This window comes from Phyllopteryx taeniolatus, chromosome 8 (assembly GCF_024500385.1).
Source record: "Phyllopteryx taeniolatus isolate TA_2022b chromosome 8, UOR_Ptae_1.2, whole genome shotgun sequence".
Lineage (NCBI taxonomy): Eukaryota > Metazoa > Chordata > Actinopteri > Syngnathiformes > Syngnathidae > Phyllopteryx > Phyllopteryx taeniolatus.
In genome coordinates, this window is record NC_084509.1 from 4,397,778 (window position 1) to 4,411,800 (window position 14,023).

A 14,023-nucleotide genomic window follows, 5' to 3' on the forward strand; every position below is an offset into this window, starting at 1 on the left:
AGAGAGAGAGAGAGAGAGAGAGAGAGAGAGAGAGAGATAAGGCGCTACTCGCTGGTTAGTTCCAGACTCAGCACGCCGACCGAATGGGGCAAAACACACTGGCTTCTTGCTGTGAAAGTGAGTGAGGGGACTGTCAAGCGTCCCTCTTCCTTTTTCCTTCTCTGGACTCATTTAATTGTGGCCAAATGCGCGCAGCGTGCGTGGAAAGCGGGTTGAGCATTTATTAGATATCCTTCATATCCATGGTCCATTTGCGAGTTGTTCTACTAGTATTAAGCGCACTAGTAGAACAACAACCTTAAGCTGGATATTAAAGATATACGGTATACTAGTAGGAAAACTGGCGTTCTTGTAGAACAACTAGTTACTAGTAGAGTTTTATAACTAGTGGAATTTTATGAGACTAGTAGTACTCGTGACACACAGTTGTCAACTAGTGCAGTTTTGCATGACTAGTGATATGTAGTTGCCCTGGTAGTATGGCAGTTTGTTCAACTAGTGTGCAGAAATGTTATACAGTAGTAGACGGCAGTAATGTATGGGAGCCATTTGAGCACTTTTTTGATAATCTTAATATCCATCTTAAGGTCCATGTACGAGTACACTCTTTGTCATCACTAGTAAGACAATTCAATGCACTTGTAGAACAGTGGCGAGACTACTATACTATACTTGTAGAACAACTCTTTCTTACTAGTGAAGCTGCTTCCACCACTGGCTCATAATCTGGCCTACTCGTATGCAGTTAAGCCTTACTAGTAAACTACTGCGCTGTGCTAGTAAGCTACCACTTATAGACAGTAACATACTGGTAACACCAAAATGCCCACCTATAGATATGCCTCACTAGTAAAGCATAAATGCCAAATATATGATTCTAGTACTATTAGTGAAGCACTGGGTGTTAACTAGTAGAATTGTATAATGTCACTAGTACCCACAGTTGTCAATTTGTGCACAATTTTGCCTCACTACTGGTATGCCACTGTTGTCCAACTGGTGTGCAGAAATGTCACACAGTAGTGGAAGGCAGTAATGCATGGAAAAGCCTTTGGAACATTGTCCTTGATATCCCGATTAAGGTCCATGTAATAGTACACGTTTTATCCTCACTAGTAATTCAGCGCACTAGTAGAACGACATTTTTTTTCACTGCTGCCTTCCACTGCAGTATGAACCTTCTGCACACTAGTACTAACTTTGGCTTATAAATTTGACAACTAAATGTAGGGAGGAAAAACTACTAGTGGGCCTTTTGGTGCTCCTATTACGGTCCAGGAGGCTACTAGTGTGTGACACATGCCTACCAGTTGGGCCTATAAGTGGTAGCTTACTACTGCAACATAGTAGTTTACTAGTATGGTTTAATTAGATAATAGTAGGCCAAAAGTGGCACTAGCTGCGGGAAAAAATTAACTTGTAAGACAGTCATTGTAGTAGTCCAAACTATGTCGAAAACATTTTTGTTGATGGGGGTGGAGGGGCACATGACCAAGCACACTGCTGGGGGGCACTGACCCCACCCACCCGAACCGCCACTGATACATACAAGCAGTATGTAAAATTGATGAATGTAATTGGGATCTCATCCAGCTACATTTGAGAGTCAAAATATTAGAACGACCGACAGCTTCTTCCTCCAACAGCTTCTTCCCTCTTGCCATTAACTTCCAATTCCATTGTAACATGCTGCCAATTTTATCTTAAGATTGTTGTCACATCTCTGTCGCGCCAATTATACATTATTCGTACACTCACTATAGTAGTCTCGCCACTCAGCACTATTTGCATATCTGTTGTTGACCAATACTGGCCACTCATCTGAACCATTTGCACAATTGACACTGTTCCAGATTATCGCACTACTAGTCACTTTAAACTGCTTAAATTTCTTGAAGTCTCTGCGCCATTTGCACAATGGATACTGTACCACACTATTGCTTTATTAGTCATTTCAAACTGCTCCAAATTGCAAGAGGACTCTGCATCATTTGCACAATTGTAATTTTTTTTTATCAGCATTACCACATTACTGGTAGTTCTAGACCACTTCAAACGACAACCACAATAAACATTGTTTGATCAATACGTATCAGTGTCAGGCCAAAAGAACATGATTATCTTTGCAAAGGCATGATTAATTTTGCATGTCAAAATGTTTTGGCTGCTTAATGCTGATGATGAATATGATTTCACTTTCTGCAATAGAACAATATTTATTTTACAAATACATTTTAGTCTTCACAGTAGAAATCCTAAACCATATTATAGATTAACTTGTTTTTGGCTGTTTTAAAAGCACAGAGGTGTTGTAAAGCTGCATTATTTCTAATGGGGAGCAATTCAGGACTTCATGAGTTTGACAAACAACTTTTGAGTAAAATGGAATTCACAACAGGATGTGCTTTAATTCCCTTTTTACTTGAAAGTTGTTTTCCAAACCTCAGGTATACAGTACTTGGTTACCTTGCCTTTATAGAAACAACCTCCACAAGATGAATCAGATTTTATTCTGCACTGTACTGACTATTGCACCAGCAAGTCAATTGTTTTCATACTAGAATGGTGTGACTATCCATCCATCCATTTTCCGTACCGCTTATCCTGACTAGGGTCCAGCGAGACGGGCTACACCCTGAACTGGTCACCAGCCAATTGCAGGGCACATATAAACAAACAACCATTCGCAGTCACAGTCACACCCATATTGGAATATGGGAGGAAACCTGAGTACCCGGAGAAAACCACTGTGCCGCCCTGGTGTGAATATGTAAATATAAATATACCTGCTATGTCTATAAGTCACCTTTTTATGTGATCTGCAATCGTTTACATTTTCTTTTCTTCTATCTGTTAAATATATTGGGCTGTTTCAGTTTCTGTCTTAATACAACTGACTTTGAATCAAAACTGAAACAAGCTATCAGTGTGACGCAGCAAATTTCTACACAATTGCAAGTGTAGCAACAATATTAAACATATTGTCAGTTGACTTGTGTTTTGTTAAAGAAAACCTCTTGATTTAACACCCATACTGTGGGAGAAGCACGTCAAACTGCCAACTCTTCTCAGGATGTGGCAGCATGTACTGTATGTGCAATGAACCACCTGCACTATATAACACATTGCAGACATAAAAGATATACACAGTCAGGAGAGTAATTGTTTGATTCCTTGCTGAACTTGCAAGTTTGCTCACGTACACACACAAAAACATATCTAATTTTATGGTTGTTTATACAAATATAATTACATCCTCTCAGTTAAATTAGAAGTCTTCCAGTGTTCAGTTGGAATTTCACAGAGTAGATGCAAATTTGAGCACATGACTCAGAGCAAGTAGGAATTTCAAGTCCAACTGAACCACAGTGATACCATTATGCATGGGCACATTGATAATACAGTTCTTAGGCTGAGGTTTGAGTGGTGAAGGAGGGATTTATGTTAGGCATTTGTGAAATATTTCAAGTCTTGGCTGAGAACCACAAATGCTGCATTATATCTACCAGCTTGTAATAATGCCTGCATGGTTTCAGCTGGACTCTTTAAAGCATTGGACAAAAATGACTGACTGACACAAATGCAACTCATTCATAATGATGTTTGCAGAAGGAGAACACAGGAAGGCCGGACACAAGATTTAAACCACAAAGTTCACAATTGTGAGGCAGACGTGCTAATCACTCATCTGACGATATATATATATATATACAAGTACATGAAAAGGGAAGAAAATGAATCCAGAAAAATAAGTTTAATCATATTTTTTGAAAACATTTGTTAAATATATACTTTCAATCTGTTCAATTTGACCATCAACATAATGGGAGGGTTAAACAGTGGGTATGAAAAAATAAAAATAAAAATCACCCCATTGTCCCGTATTTAATGTAGCTCATAAGTAAAGAGCGATAACGACAAAGACACACGTTCACATGGTTACAATTGAGCTTGTCCTCATATCACATGCTGATCTTCAAACATGCCTGTGACTTGTCACATGCACTCATAGCAACCACCAGGCTAAGGGTGCTGCCATTCATTACCTCCAACTTGAGTATGGTGTGATGGGTGTATCATGGTCCCTTGCAAAAAGGCCTTTCAATCGCCAAGAATGTTTCTGCTTAAAAATAAACGTATGATTTTAGACCTTGACAGAAACAAGATTGTCATTCAGAATTATGAAAGAATATAAGCAGTCACAAATTCCCCTGAAGTGACTTACAATTTCTACAGGCCTACTGTCTGTGTCTTTCTTGGAAGGTTTATTTTTTGGTGAGCAAAATAAAGGTCACACTTGCATTTGGATCCCAAATTCAAATTTTACATCTTCGTGTCACTAGTTGCCATTTTAACTTGGGCAAAACACTATCTCATTCTTTTAATTTTAATGCAATTGTGTCATTTTTCTCATGGATTCAATGTTAATAAAAAGTCAAGTTGGTTTGACATGAGCTGAACTTAATATTGGAACCAGATTTTTTTGTCGAAGATCTGTAATTGTACAAATACACAGTGCCATAAACAACTGGATGTCCTGTATAAAACATTAGAGTTGGCTATAAGCATGTATTTCTACTCACTTATGTAATTCCGACAAATTGTTCATAGGCATCCCTGGTGTGAATGCGTCTTTATATTATAGTACATATATAAAAATTATTGCAGACATGCAAATTAATAAATATGGACAAATTATGATTTCATGTTGTTTTAGCTTATTGTATTAATCCATTCATTCATTTTCTATAGTGCTTGTGCTCATTGGGGCCGCAGATGAGTCTGGATCCCTTCCCAGCAGACTTCGGGCACTTACTGTACCTCATGTGGGATGATGTGGCTGTCTTCTTTCTACAATGAGGCGTTTCAATTATCAATTTTATTATCACTATTTTTACTCATTATTGTCAGGCTATGACAGGCTGACGTAACCAAAATGTGGGCGGGCCAAAATCTGTCTGAAACGCAAATATTTCATCAGAAAACAAGTCTAAAATTACAACCCCAATTCCAATGAAGTTGGGACGTTGTGTTAAACAAAAAATAAAAACAGAACGCAATGATTTGCAAATCATGTTCAACCTATATTTAATTGAATGCACTACAAAGACGAGATATTTAATGTTCAAACTGATAAACTTGATTGTTTTTAGAAAATAATCATTAACTTACAATTTTATGGCTGCAACATGTTCCAAAAAAGCTGGGACAGGGTCATGTTTGCCACTGTGTTACACCACCTTTTCTTTTAACAAGATTCAATAAACGTTTGGGAACTGAGAACACTTAATTGTTGAAGGTTTGTAGGTGGAATTCTTTCCCATTCTTGCTCGATGTACATCTTCAGCTGTTCAACAGTCCGGGGTCTCCGTTGTCGTATTTTACTCTTCATAATGCGCTACACATTTTCAATGGGAGACAGGTCTGGACTGCAGGCAGGCCAGTCGAGTACCCGCACTCTTTTACTACGAAGCCACGCTGTTGTAACACATGCAGAATGTGGTTTGGCATTGTCTTGCTGAAATAAGCAGGGACGTCCATGAGAAAGACGTTGCTTGGATGGCAGCATATGTTTCTCCAAAACCTGTATGTACCTTTCAGCATTAATGGTGCCTTCACAGATGTGTAAGTTACCTATGCCATTGGCACTAACACAGCCCCATACCATCACAGATGCTGGCTTTTGAACTTTGCGTCCATAACAGTCCGGATGGTTCTTTTCCTCTTTGGCCCGGCGGACACAACGTCCACAATTTCCCAAAACAATTTGAAATGTGGATTCGTCGGACCACAGAACGCTTTTGCACTTTGCATCAGTCCATCTTAGATGAGCTCGGGCCCAGAGAAGCCGGTGGCATTTCTGGGTGTTGTTGATAAATGGCTTTTGCTTTGCATAGTAGAGTTTCAAGTTACATTTACGGATGTAGCGCCGAACTGTATTTACTGACATGGGTTACTGACATGACAAGTGTTCCTGAGCCCATGTGGTGACATCCTTTACACATTGATGTCGGTTTTTGATGCTTTGCCGCCTGAGGAATCGAAGGTCACGGGCATTCAATGTTGGTTTTCGGCCTTGCCGCTTACATGCAGTGATTTCTCCAGATTCTCTGAACCTTTTGATGATATTATGGACCGTAGATGATGAAATCCCTAAATTCCTTGGAATTGTACGTTGAGGAACATTGTCCTTACACTGTTCGACTATTTTCTCACACACTTGTTCACAAAGAGTTGAACCTCGCCCCATCTTTGCTTGTGAATGACTGAGCAATTCAGGGAAGCTGCTTTTATACCCAATCATGGCACCCACCTGTTCCCAATTAGCCGGTTCACCTGTGGGATGATCCAAACAGGTGTTTGATGAGCATTTCTCAACTTTCTCAACTTTTTGCCACTTGTCCCAGCTTTTTTGGAACGTGTTGCAGCCATAAAATTCTAAGTTAATGATTATTTGCTAAAAACAATAAAGTTGATCAGTTTGAACATTAAATATCTTGTCTTTGTAGTGTATCCATCCATCCATTTTCTGAGCCGCTTCTCCTCACTAGGGTCGCAGGCGTGCTGGAGCCTATCCCAGCTATCATCGGGCAGGAGGCGGGCTACACCCTGAACTGGCTGCCAGCCAATCGCAGGGCACATACAAACAAACAACCATTCGCACTCACATTCACACCTACAGGCAATTTAGAGTTGTCAATTAAGCTATCACGCATGTTTTTGGGATGTGGGAGGAAACCGGAGTGCCCGGAGAAAAACCACGCAGGCACGAGGAGAACATGCAAACTCCACACAGGCCGGGATTGAACCCCGCTCCCCAGAACTGTGAGGCTGGCGCTCTAACCAGTCGTCCACCGTGCCGCCGATTATTTAATTTTAATTTGAAAAAGTCTTCATAACCCAATTTATTATTATTTTTTTGGTAAAATGTACACACAGTTCTACATTCTGAAAACGAATTTGACGTTAACGGAACCAAAAATTCAGTTACGTTTTGACACGTCAGCTGTAGTGAACCGAACACATTTGAATGTTGCGCACATGTATACTTCCTGGTCCGTCGGACGTTCCTGTTGTGAATTGTCGCCGATGGTGACTTGCTATACGTTTACGGTAGAATTTGTCAATGTTTCGTGTGTTTTGTCACATTTCCACCGCCAACAAATTCACTTGTAGTGATGATGTGTAATATGGTTTCTCGTGTGTGCTTTTTGTTTTTTTTTGTTTAGCATGTCGTTTATAACGCTGTCGTCACAATCAGGTATGCATGCCGTCATAATACAGTACTTTATTGCAATCTAAACCATTTCTGGTCATGATTGCCTTTTTTCTCCCGCCGCCCACACATAACTGACCTTCCCCATGGAAGCGTGGATAAATTCATTTAATGTATTCATTATTATTTAAGTGTGATCATTGTGTTTGTTTTGCGTTTGTGTCAGGCTCAATATTAACATTGCCAAGGTTGTCTTTGAATGTTTTCAGAAAACAAACTAGGAAACCAGTTGCCTTGATTCAACCGTTGCGGTTGACCATGATCTTGGAACTGATCATCTATACAGACATAAAGAAAAACAAAACAAAACGTTTTTCGCCAGGACATTGCGGTTTTATTGATATTGTGACACTAAGTTACTTAGGCAATTGTATTATTATGCTCAAATAGATAAAATAGCGTTGATGGCAAATGTAAGAATACATTTTAGCCAGATCCTTTCAACTGTCTCATCACAAAACAAATCTGTTAAGTAAATATAATTTAAATGAGTAACTGCATACTCATACTTATTTGCCCCAGAGCTACACAGAATCATAATCAGTAGTTAAACTCTTGCTGTTTTTATGAATCAAGTTGCCCTTTATTAAGTTCCTTTCAGATTTACTGAGGGCACGGCACCCTTCGACACCCACGGTGGGACCATGGAGCACTGCAATGCATTGGCATTTAAGAATGGGCGGCAAAGAAAGCAGGCAGGTGTGGGTCTCCGCCATTCTGAAAGCATGAAGGACAGCGACAGGACAGAGATGGACCTCATTGACTCAGAAGTAGAAGGGGAACCGGACGGCCTTATCCCCGGGTCGGACTCCAAAGACAGGACGCATCCCAGAGTCCACCGAGGTATTCGGGCCGAGTTGGGGAACGTGTCACTTCTTCTCTTCCTCTATGTGCTGCAAGGGATTCCCCTTGGACTAGCTGGCAGCATTCCGTTGATCCTACAGAGTAAGAATGTCAGCTACAAAGACCAAGCTGTCTTTAGCTTTGTATTTTGGCCATTTAGCCTCAAGCTTTTATGGGCGCCGCTCGTGGATGCGCTCTACTTCAGCAAGTTTGGTAGAAGGTAAAAAGAAAACTTGGATATGTAACATGTACTTTATGTTTTAAATTTGTTTTTATTTTTATTAATTCAGAAATGTTTAGCCTTTTCCATATCTGCCCGTGTCTCTGCAGAAAATCTTGGCTGGTGCCCACGCAGTACCTGTTGGGGCTCTTCATGCTCTACCTTTCTCTAAGAGTTGACTCGCTGCTGCAGCGTGAGGGCGGCCCTAACATCATTGCACTGACGTCTGTCTTCTTTATGCTCGCCTTTCTCGCAGCTACGCAGGTTGGCATCCATAAATATCATCATGATCAGATATATTGAGAACTTACGGTCAAGGTGTATTCTACTGTTACTGACATACTGAAAAGAAATACAAAAGGAATAAAATCTTTGAGTTATGAAAATAAAGTTGCAAATAATGAGGAAAATAAAGGAGTGTGGAGTGTGCCTGTGTGGAGTTTGGATGTTCTCCCCGTGCCTGCGTGGGTTTTCTCCGGGCACTCCGGTTTCCTCCCACATCCCAAAAATGTGCATGGTAGGTTAATTGACAACTCTAAATTGCCCGGAGGTGTGAATGTGAATGCGAATGTTTGTTTGTTTGTTTGTATGTGCCCTGCGATTGGCTGGCAACCAGTTCAGGGTGTACCCCGCCTCCCGCCGATGATAGCTGGGATAGGCTCCAGCACGCCCGCGACCCTAGTGAGGAGAAGCGGCTCAGAAAATGGATAGATGGATGGAAAACAAGAAAAACATTTTATAAATAAAAAAGGCTAAGTAAATAAAAATTGTAAATTAAAAATAATCACAATAGTAATAATACTATAAGAACAATTATAATTTTACAAGAAGCCATAACTTCTGCAAGATGAGAGCACAAACAAGAATATAATGAAAAAGTTGTAATAAGGCAAGAAAAAAGTTATTTTCTACAAATTGAAAAATATATATACATACAATCATAATATGAGAAAGTAATTTACAAGTAAATACAGGTAGTTATTTTCTGTTTTAAAATAGTTGTATTCTGAGAAAAAATTAAAAATATCTTACAGGAAATAAAGAGAACAATTCATAGAATAAGAGAGCGTAAAACAGATATTTTTTAAGTTTATCAGGAAACAGTTGAATAATAAAATAAATAAATAAAAAATAGTCATAATACCACAAGATAAACTTTACTTTGATGAGAATAGTCATAATACTCCATAAATGTCGAACAAAAATCACAAATTGAAGTTCATGGAAATAAAGGTGTAATATCACAAAAAAGAAAATGATTTCACAATTTAAAAAGTTAAAGTTTTATGAGAGTAGAGTTTAAGGTCATAATATTACGAGGGGAGAACAAAGTTCTGATATTATGAGAATAAAGTTATGTGTTATGTCAGTGTCATGTGCATAAAGTTGTAGTGTTCCAAGAAAAAAAAGTCATAAATTAAGATTCATAATATCCTAGTATTATGAGACGTTTTAATTCATAAAATTAAGAGAATAAATGTGCTACATAAAAGTCGTAAGATTACGAGAATAAAGTAATTTAATGAGTTGAAAGAAGTTACATTCAAAATAATGTTTTTCTTATCAGTGAGGCTGTGATATTCTTTTGTCGAGAGCTATAAGCAACTGCAGCATATGCTGGGAGGTATAGTAGCTTGTCTTTGATGTTCTACTCCTGTCTTTGTCAGGACATTGCTGTAGATGGCTGGGCGCTAACTATGCTATCAAGAGAGAATGTAGGCTATGCATCTACATGCAACTCGGTGGGCCAGACAGCTGGCTATTTCCTGGGTAATGTGCTCTTTTTGGCTATGGAGTCTGCTGACTTCTGCAACAAATACCTCAGAATAGAGCCCAAGGAGACCGGCATCGTGACTTTGTCAGGTATGTCGGTCACCACGTCTCTGAACGTTACAGTATGATTTTCAACATCAAGCATTTGTTCTTCGGCTGCAGACTTCTTGTTTTTCTGGGGAGTCATGTTCCTGGTTTCCACAACACTGGTGGCCATCTTGAAAAGTGAGAACGAGCGTAGCAAAGGCAAGGGGACAAATCCCGAGGAGACGCAGGGGGTTTTGCAAACCTACAAGTTGCTATTCACTATAATCAAGATGCCCGCGGTCTTCACCTTCTGTGTTCTGCTTCTCACTGCCAAAGTAAGCACTCTTGAAACACATTTTGAGGAATTTGCCTTCACGAGAGCGCCACTTACTCTTTCGGCCGCTTGTTTCAGATCGGCTTCTCTGCAGCCGACACGGTGACGGGTCTGAAGTTGGTGGAGGCCGGCGTTCCCAAGGCGCAGTTAGCATTGCTGGCTGTGCCGGTGGTGCCTGTACAGATCCTTCTACCAGTGGTCATCAGTAAGTACACAGCAGGGTCCAGACCGTTGGATGTCTTCTACAAGGCCTTCCCTTTAAGGTTGTAAATCACGCAAGCACACCCTTCTGTGCATTGCAGGTTTTCTTAAGTATTATGTTGTTACAGGTTAATCATTGGCCTGGAGTTCGCGCTGCTTGTCTGGTGGACCCCGAGTGTCAAACAAGAAGAAGGCTTCTCTGTTTACTACTATGGCGTTGTACTGCTTAGCTACGCAGTGCATCAGGTGAGCTGTAAATTGGACAGGGAGTCAAGTTTAACCCAAACAATTGACCCAATCATTTTGTATGTTTGTTACTGACTATCGGATTAAGTATCAGCTGTTAGAAAACTACAGCTCCACCTCTCTCCCAAAATCAGCTGGGACAGACTGCAGCTCACCTGTGACCCAAATGAGGATAAGCGCAATAGAAAATGCATTTAACCCGAGCTTCCTGCTCACAGGTGACATTGTACAGCATGTACGTCGCCTGTATGGCCTTCCATGCCAAAGTGAGTGACCCACTCATCGGCGGCACCTACATGACGCTGCTGAACACAGTCACTAATATGGGTGGAAACTGGCCTTCTACTGTGGCGCTGTGGTTGGTGGATCCCCTCACCTGGAAGGAGTGCCAGGGTGCTGTCGGACAAACGTGTGCCTCACCAGAGGCAGCGGGGGTAAGTGCGGATCTTGTATGGAAAGCTGCTCGAGCATATATTTAATATCCTTGATATCCAGCGTGAGGTTCATGTACTAGTACGGTGTTTGTCCTCACTAGTTAGACATTTTGGCCCAATAGTAGAACAACCAGGAGTACTAGTAGAAATGCTGTCTTAATAGTAACATTTGTTTTCCCTACGACCTTTTACTAATGTATGACATTTCTGCACACATATATTAACAGTGGCATACCAGTAGGACAACTACATATTACTAGTAAGGACAAACTAAAAGTTGCGATTCTGGTGCTACTAGTAGGGTCCAGGAGGTTACTAATGCGTGACACATGCAGTTGGGCCTAGTGGTGTTACTAGTACAGCACAGTAGTTTGCTAGTAAAGTTGAATTGTGTATTATTTGGCTAAAGGTTCCTCTAGCAATGGAAAAAAAAAAACATTACTAGTCAGAGACAATTGTTCCAGTTGTTGTAGTTCTGTATACAGTATGTCGAATGCGGATTCACCTGTAAAGAGAAATCCCTCAGTGTCACTATTCCTCTTCCAGCTGTGCATCAAGGAGGGCGGCGCCTGTGTCACAATGCTGGATGGCTATTACGTGGAGTCAGTGGTGTGCATGCTGATTGGCTTAGCCTGGTGGGTGTGGTTAGGGAAGAAAATGAAGAGGCTGCAGGACCACGGTCCCGCTGCGTGGAGTTGCAGTGTCATCACAGTCCATGACTAAACCAGTCCATTGGTTTTGTTTTTCCTGTGCAAAAGAACACCTGAATGCTGGACGCTTGACTCATGCTACTTTTTGTATCAAAGCCTTTGTTTCTTTGTGCAGGTGTAAATAATTTTGTGGGTGTACGAGCAAATATATATATATATACATTTAAACTGGCACGGTGACTGACTGGTTAGCATATCTGCCTCACAGTTCTGGGGACCGGGGTTAAAATCCCAACCCCGCCTGTGTGGAGTTTGCATGTTCTCCCCCCGTACCTGCGTGGGGGATTCTCCGGGAACTCCGGTTTCCTCCCACATCCCCAAAACATGCGTGGTAGGTTGATTGAAGACTCTAAATTGCCCGTAGGTGTGAATGTGAGTGCGAATGGTGGTTTGTTTCTCTGCCCTGCGAGTGGCTGGCGACCGGTTGAGGGTGTACCCCGGCTCTCGCCCAAAGATTGCTGGGATAGGCTCTAGCAGCCTGCGGCCCTAGTGAGGAGAAGCGGTAAAGAAAATGGATGGATGGATAAACTGTCAGATCTTGATTTGGGTTGTAATTGAGCAAAGCCTTCTGGAAACGTTCTGATAAGCTACCATAATAATGAACATTTGTCCTGCATACAAAGCAGTTTACAAGTGCTTTCATTGAACCACAAAAATAATGTTGTTGTAACATATATATAAATGAACCTCAATATAAAGGCTGTAACAAATATTACATCTTTCCATAATTTATCACTATCAGCAAGGTACTAATGTAACAATGTAGTCATCCATTGTGGTTATGTAAAACTGTACTGCATCCAAATAAGTGTCTAATATTTAAATTACCTTAGATAAATGAGAGGAAAAATATTAGAAATCTCTACATAATGCAGTAGTTGTACACCACTGCACACTGCAACAATATAAATAAACGTGTTAGATGAAAAATAATTTTAGTGCCAGTCAAAACATATATCCATCGATCAATTTTCTGGGCCGCTTATCCTCACAAGGGTCGCGAGAGTGCTGGAGCCTATCCCAGCTATTATCGGGCAGGAGGCGGGGTACACCCTGAACAGGTTGCCAGCCAATCCCAGGGCACATACAAACAAACAACCATTTGCGCTCACATTCAGGCCGACATCTTTGAATTTTGCAACCCCAATCTTGACGCATTATTTCAACAACTCATCCTGTCGTGTAATAATTACACTATAATTATGATCAGATTGATATAGCTTTCATTGTTCTTCACTCAGATCTGATTTGTGATAATTTTTCTTTTGAAATCATATGTGCCTTGTTCAATCTGTAAAGACTTTGAATATTAAGTTGTGATGCTTCCATCAAGCTACCCATTAAACTTTTTTTTTAAAGAATCTCTTGCTTTGCAGTTCACATTCCTGATGAACTGCTGGATGTTTCATGCACACTTTCACCTGTTACAAGTAAAACAAAGTTTTTTAAAAACATTACATCTTTACACCAATAGAACATCACCGTTACAAATTAAGTAAAAAGTTACCAATGTTTTGTAAATCATGACAATTTTGAAATGATTTCTTTTGTTACTGAGCATACCAGATTTTGTTAGCCAGATTGCAACTGTAATTAACAATTTCTTCAACTCCAAACTGCACCCATATTAAATCCACAAATTTAGGGACTAACAAACTATTTGACTGGACTATGGGATCTCTCAATGTTCTGAACTCCTGTTCAAGACTATCAATTGCACAAAATCTTCATGATCAATTAATCAGTCCGTTCCTACTACAATGCCTGCCAAACTTGTACTTAACAAATCTATTGACTGCAAACTGCACTGCATCATTTGGAGGATATAGTTGATATGTAAGGTATTTGATATTGTAATTTTGAATCTTGTGGGTTGGGCTGGTTTAATTGGTCAAAAGAAATATTTGCCATTTTGTAATAATGGAAAGTAGTTCTTGAACATTACATTAACGTTAAAAT

At 40.2% G+C, this 14,023-nt stretch overlaps 1 protein-coding gene across 4 annotated transcripts; it reads left to right on the top strand.

Annotated features, from left to right (window-relative positions):
• Positions 1–7,018: 7,018 nt before the first annotated feature.
• Positions 7,019–13,425, top strand: slc33a1 (solute carrier family 33 member 1). Of its 4 annotated transcripts, none has more exons than XM_061781740.1 (10): positions 7,019–7,113; positions 7,230–7,261; positions 7,868–8,339; positions 8,450–8,603; positions 10,007–10,202; positions 10,275–10,474; positions 10,552–10,736; positions 10,803–10,920; positions 11,139–11,354; positions 11,901–13,425. In XM_061781740.1, exons 2-10 carry the CDS (start codon positions 7,231–7,233, stop codon positions 12,075–12,077), a joined length of 1,749 nt encoding a protein of 582 aa, XP_061637724.1. In that variant the 5' UTR covers positions 7,019–7,113; position 7,230; the 3' UTR covers positions 12,078–13,425. The 4 variants fall into 4 exon arrangements, with proteins under 4 accessions (XP_061637724.1, XP_061637725.1, XP_061637726.1 ...); XM_061781739.1 differs by having other exon boundaries at positions 7,054–7,113; positions 7,878–8,339; XM_061781741.1 differs by lacking the exon at positions 7,230–7,261 and having other exon boundaries at positions 7,021–7,113.
• The last annotated feature ends 598 nt before the right edge of the window (positions 13,426–14,023 follow it).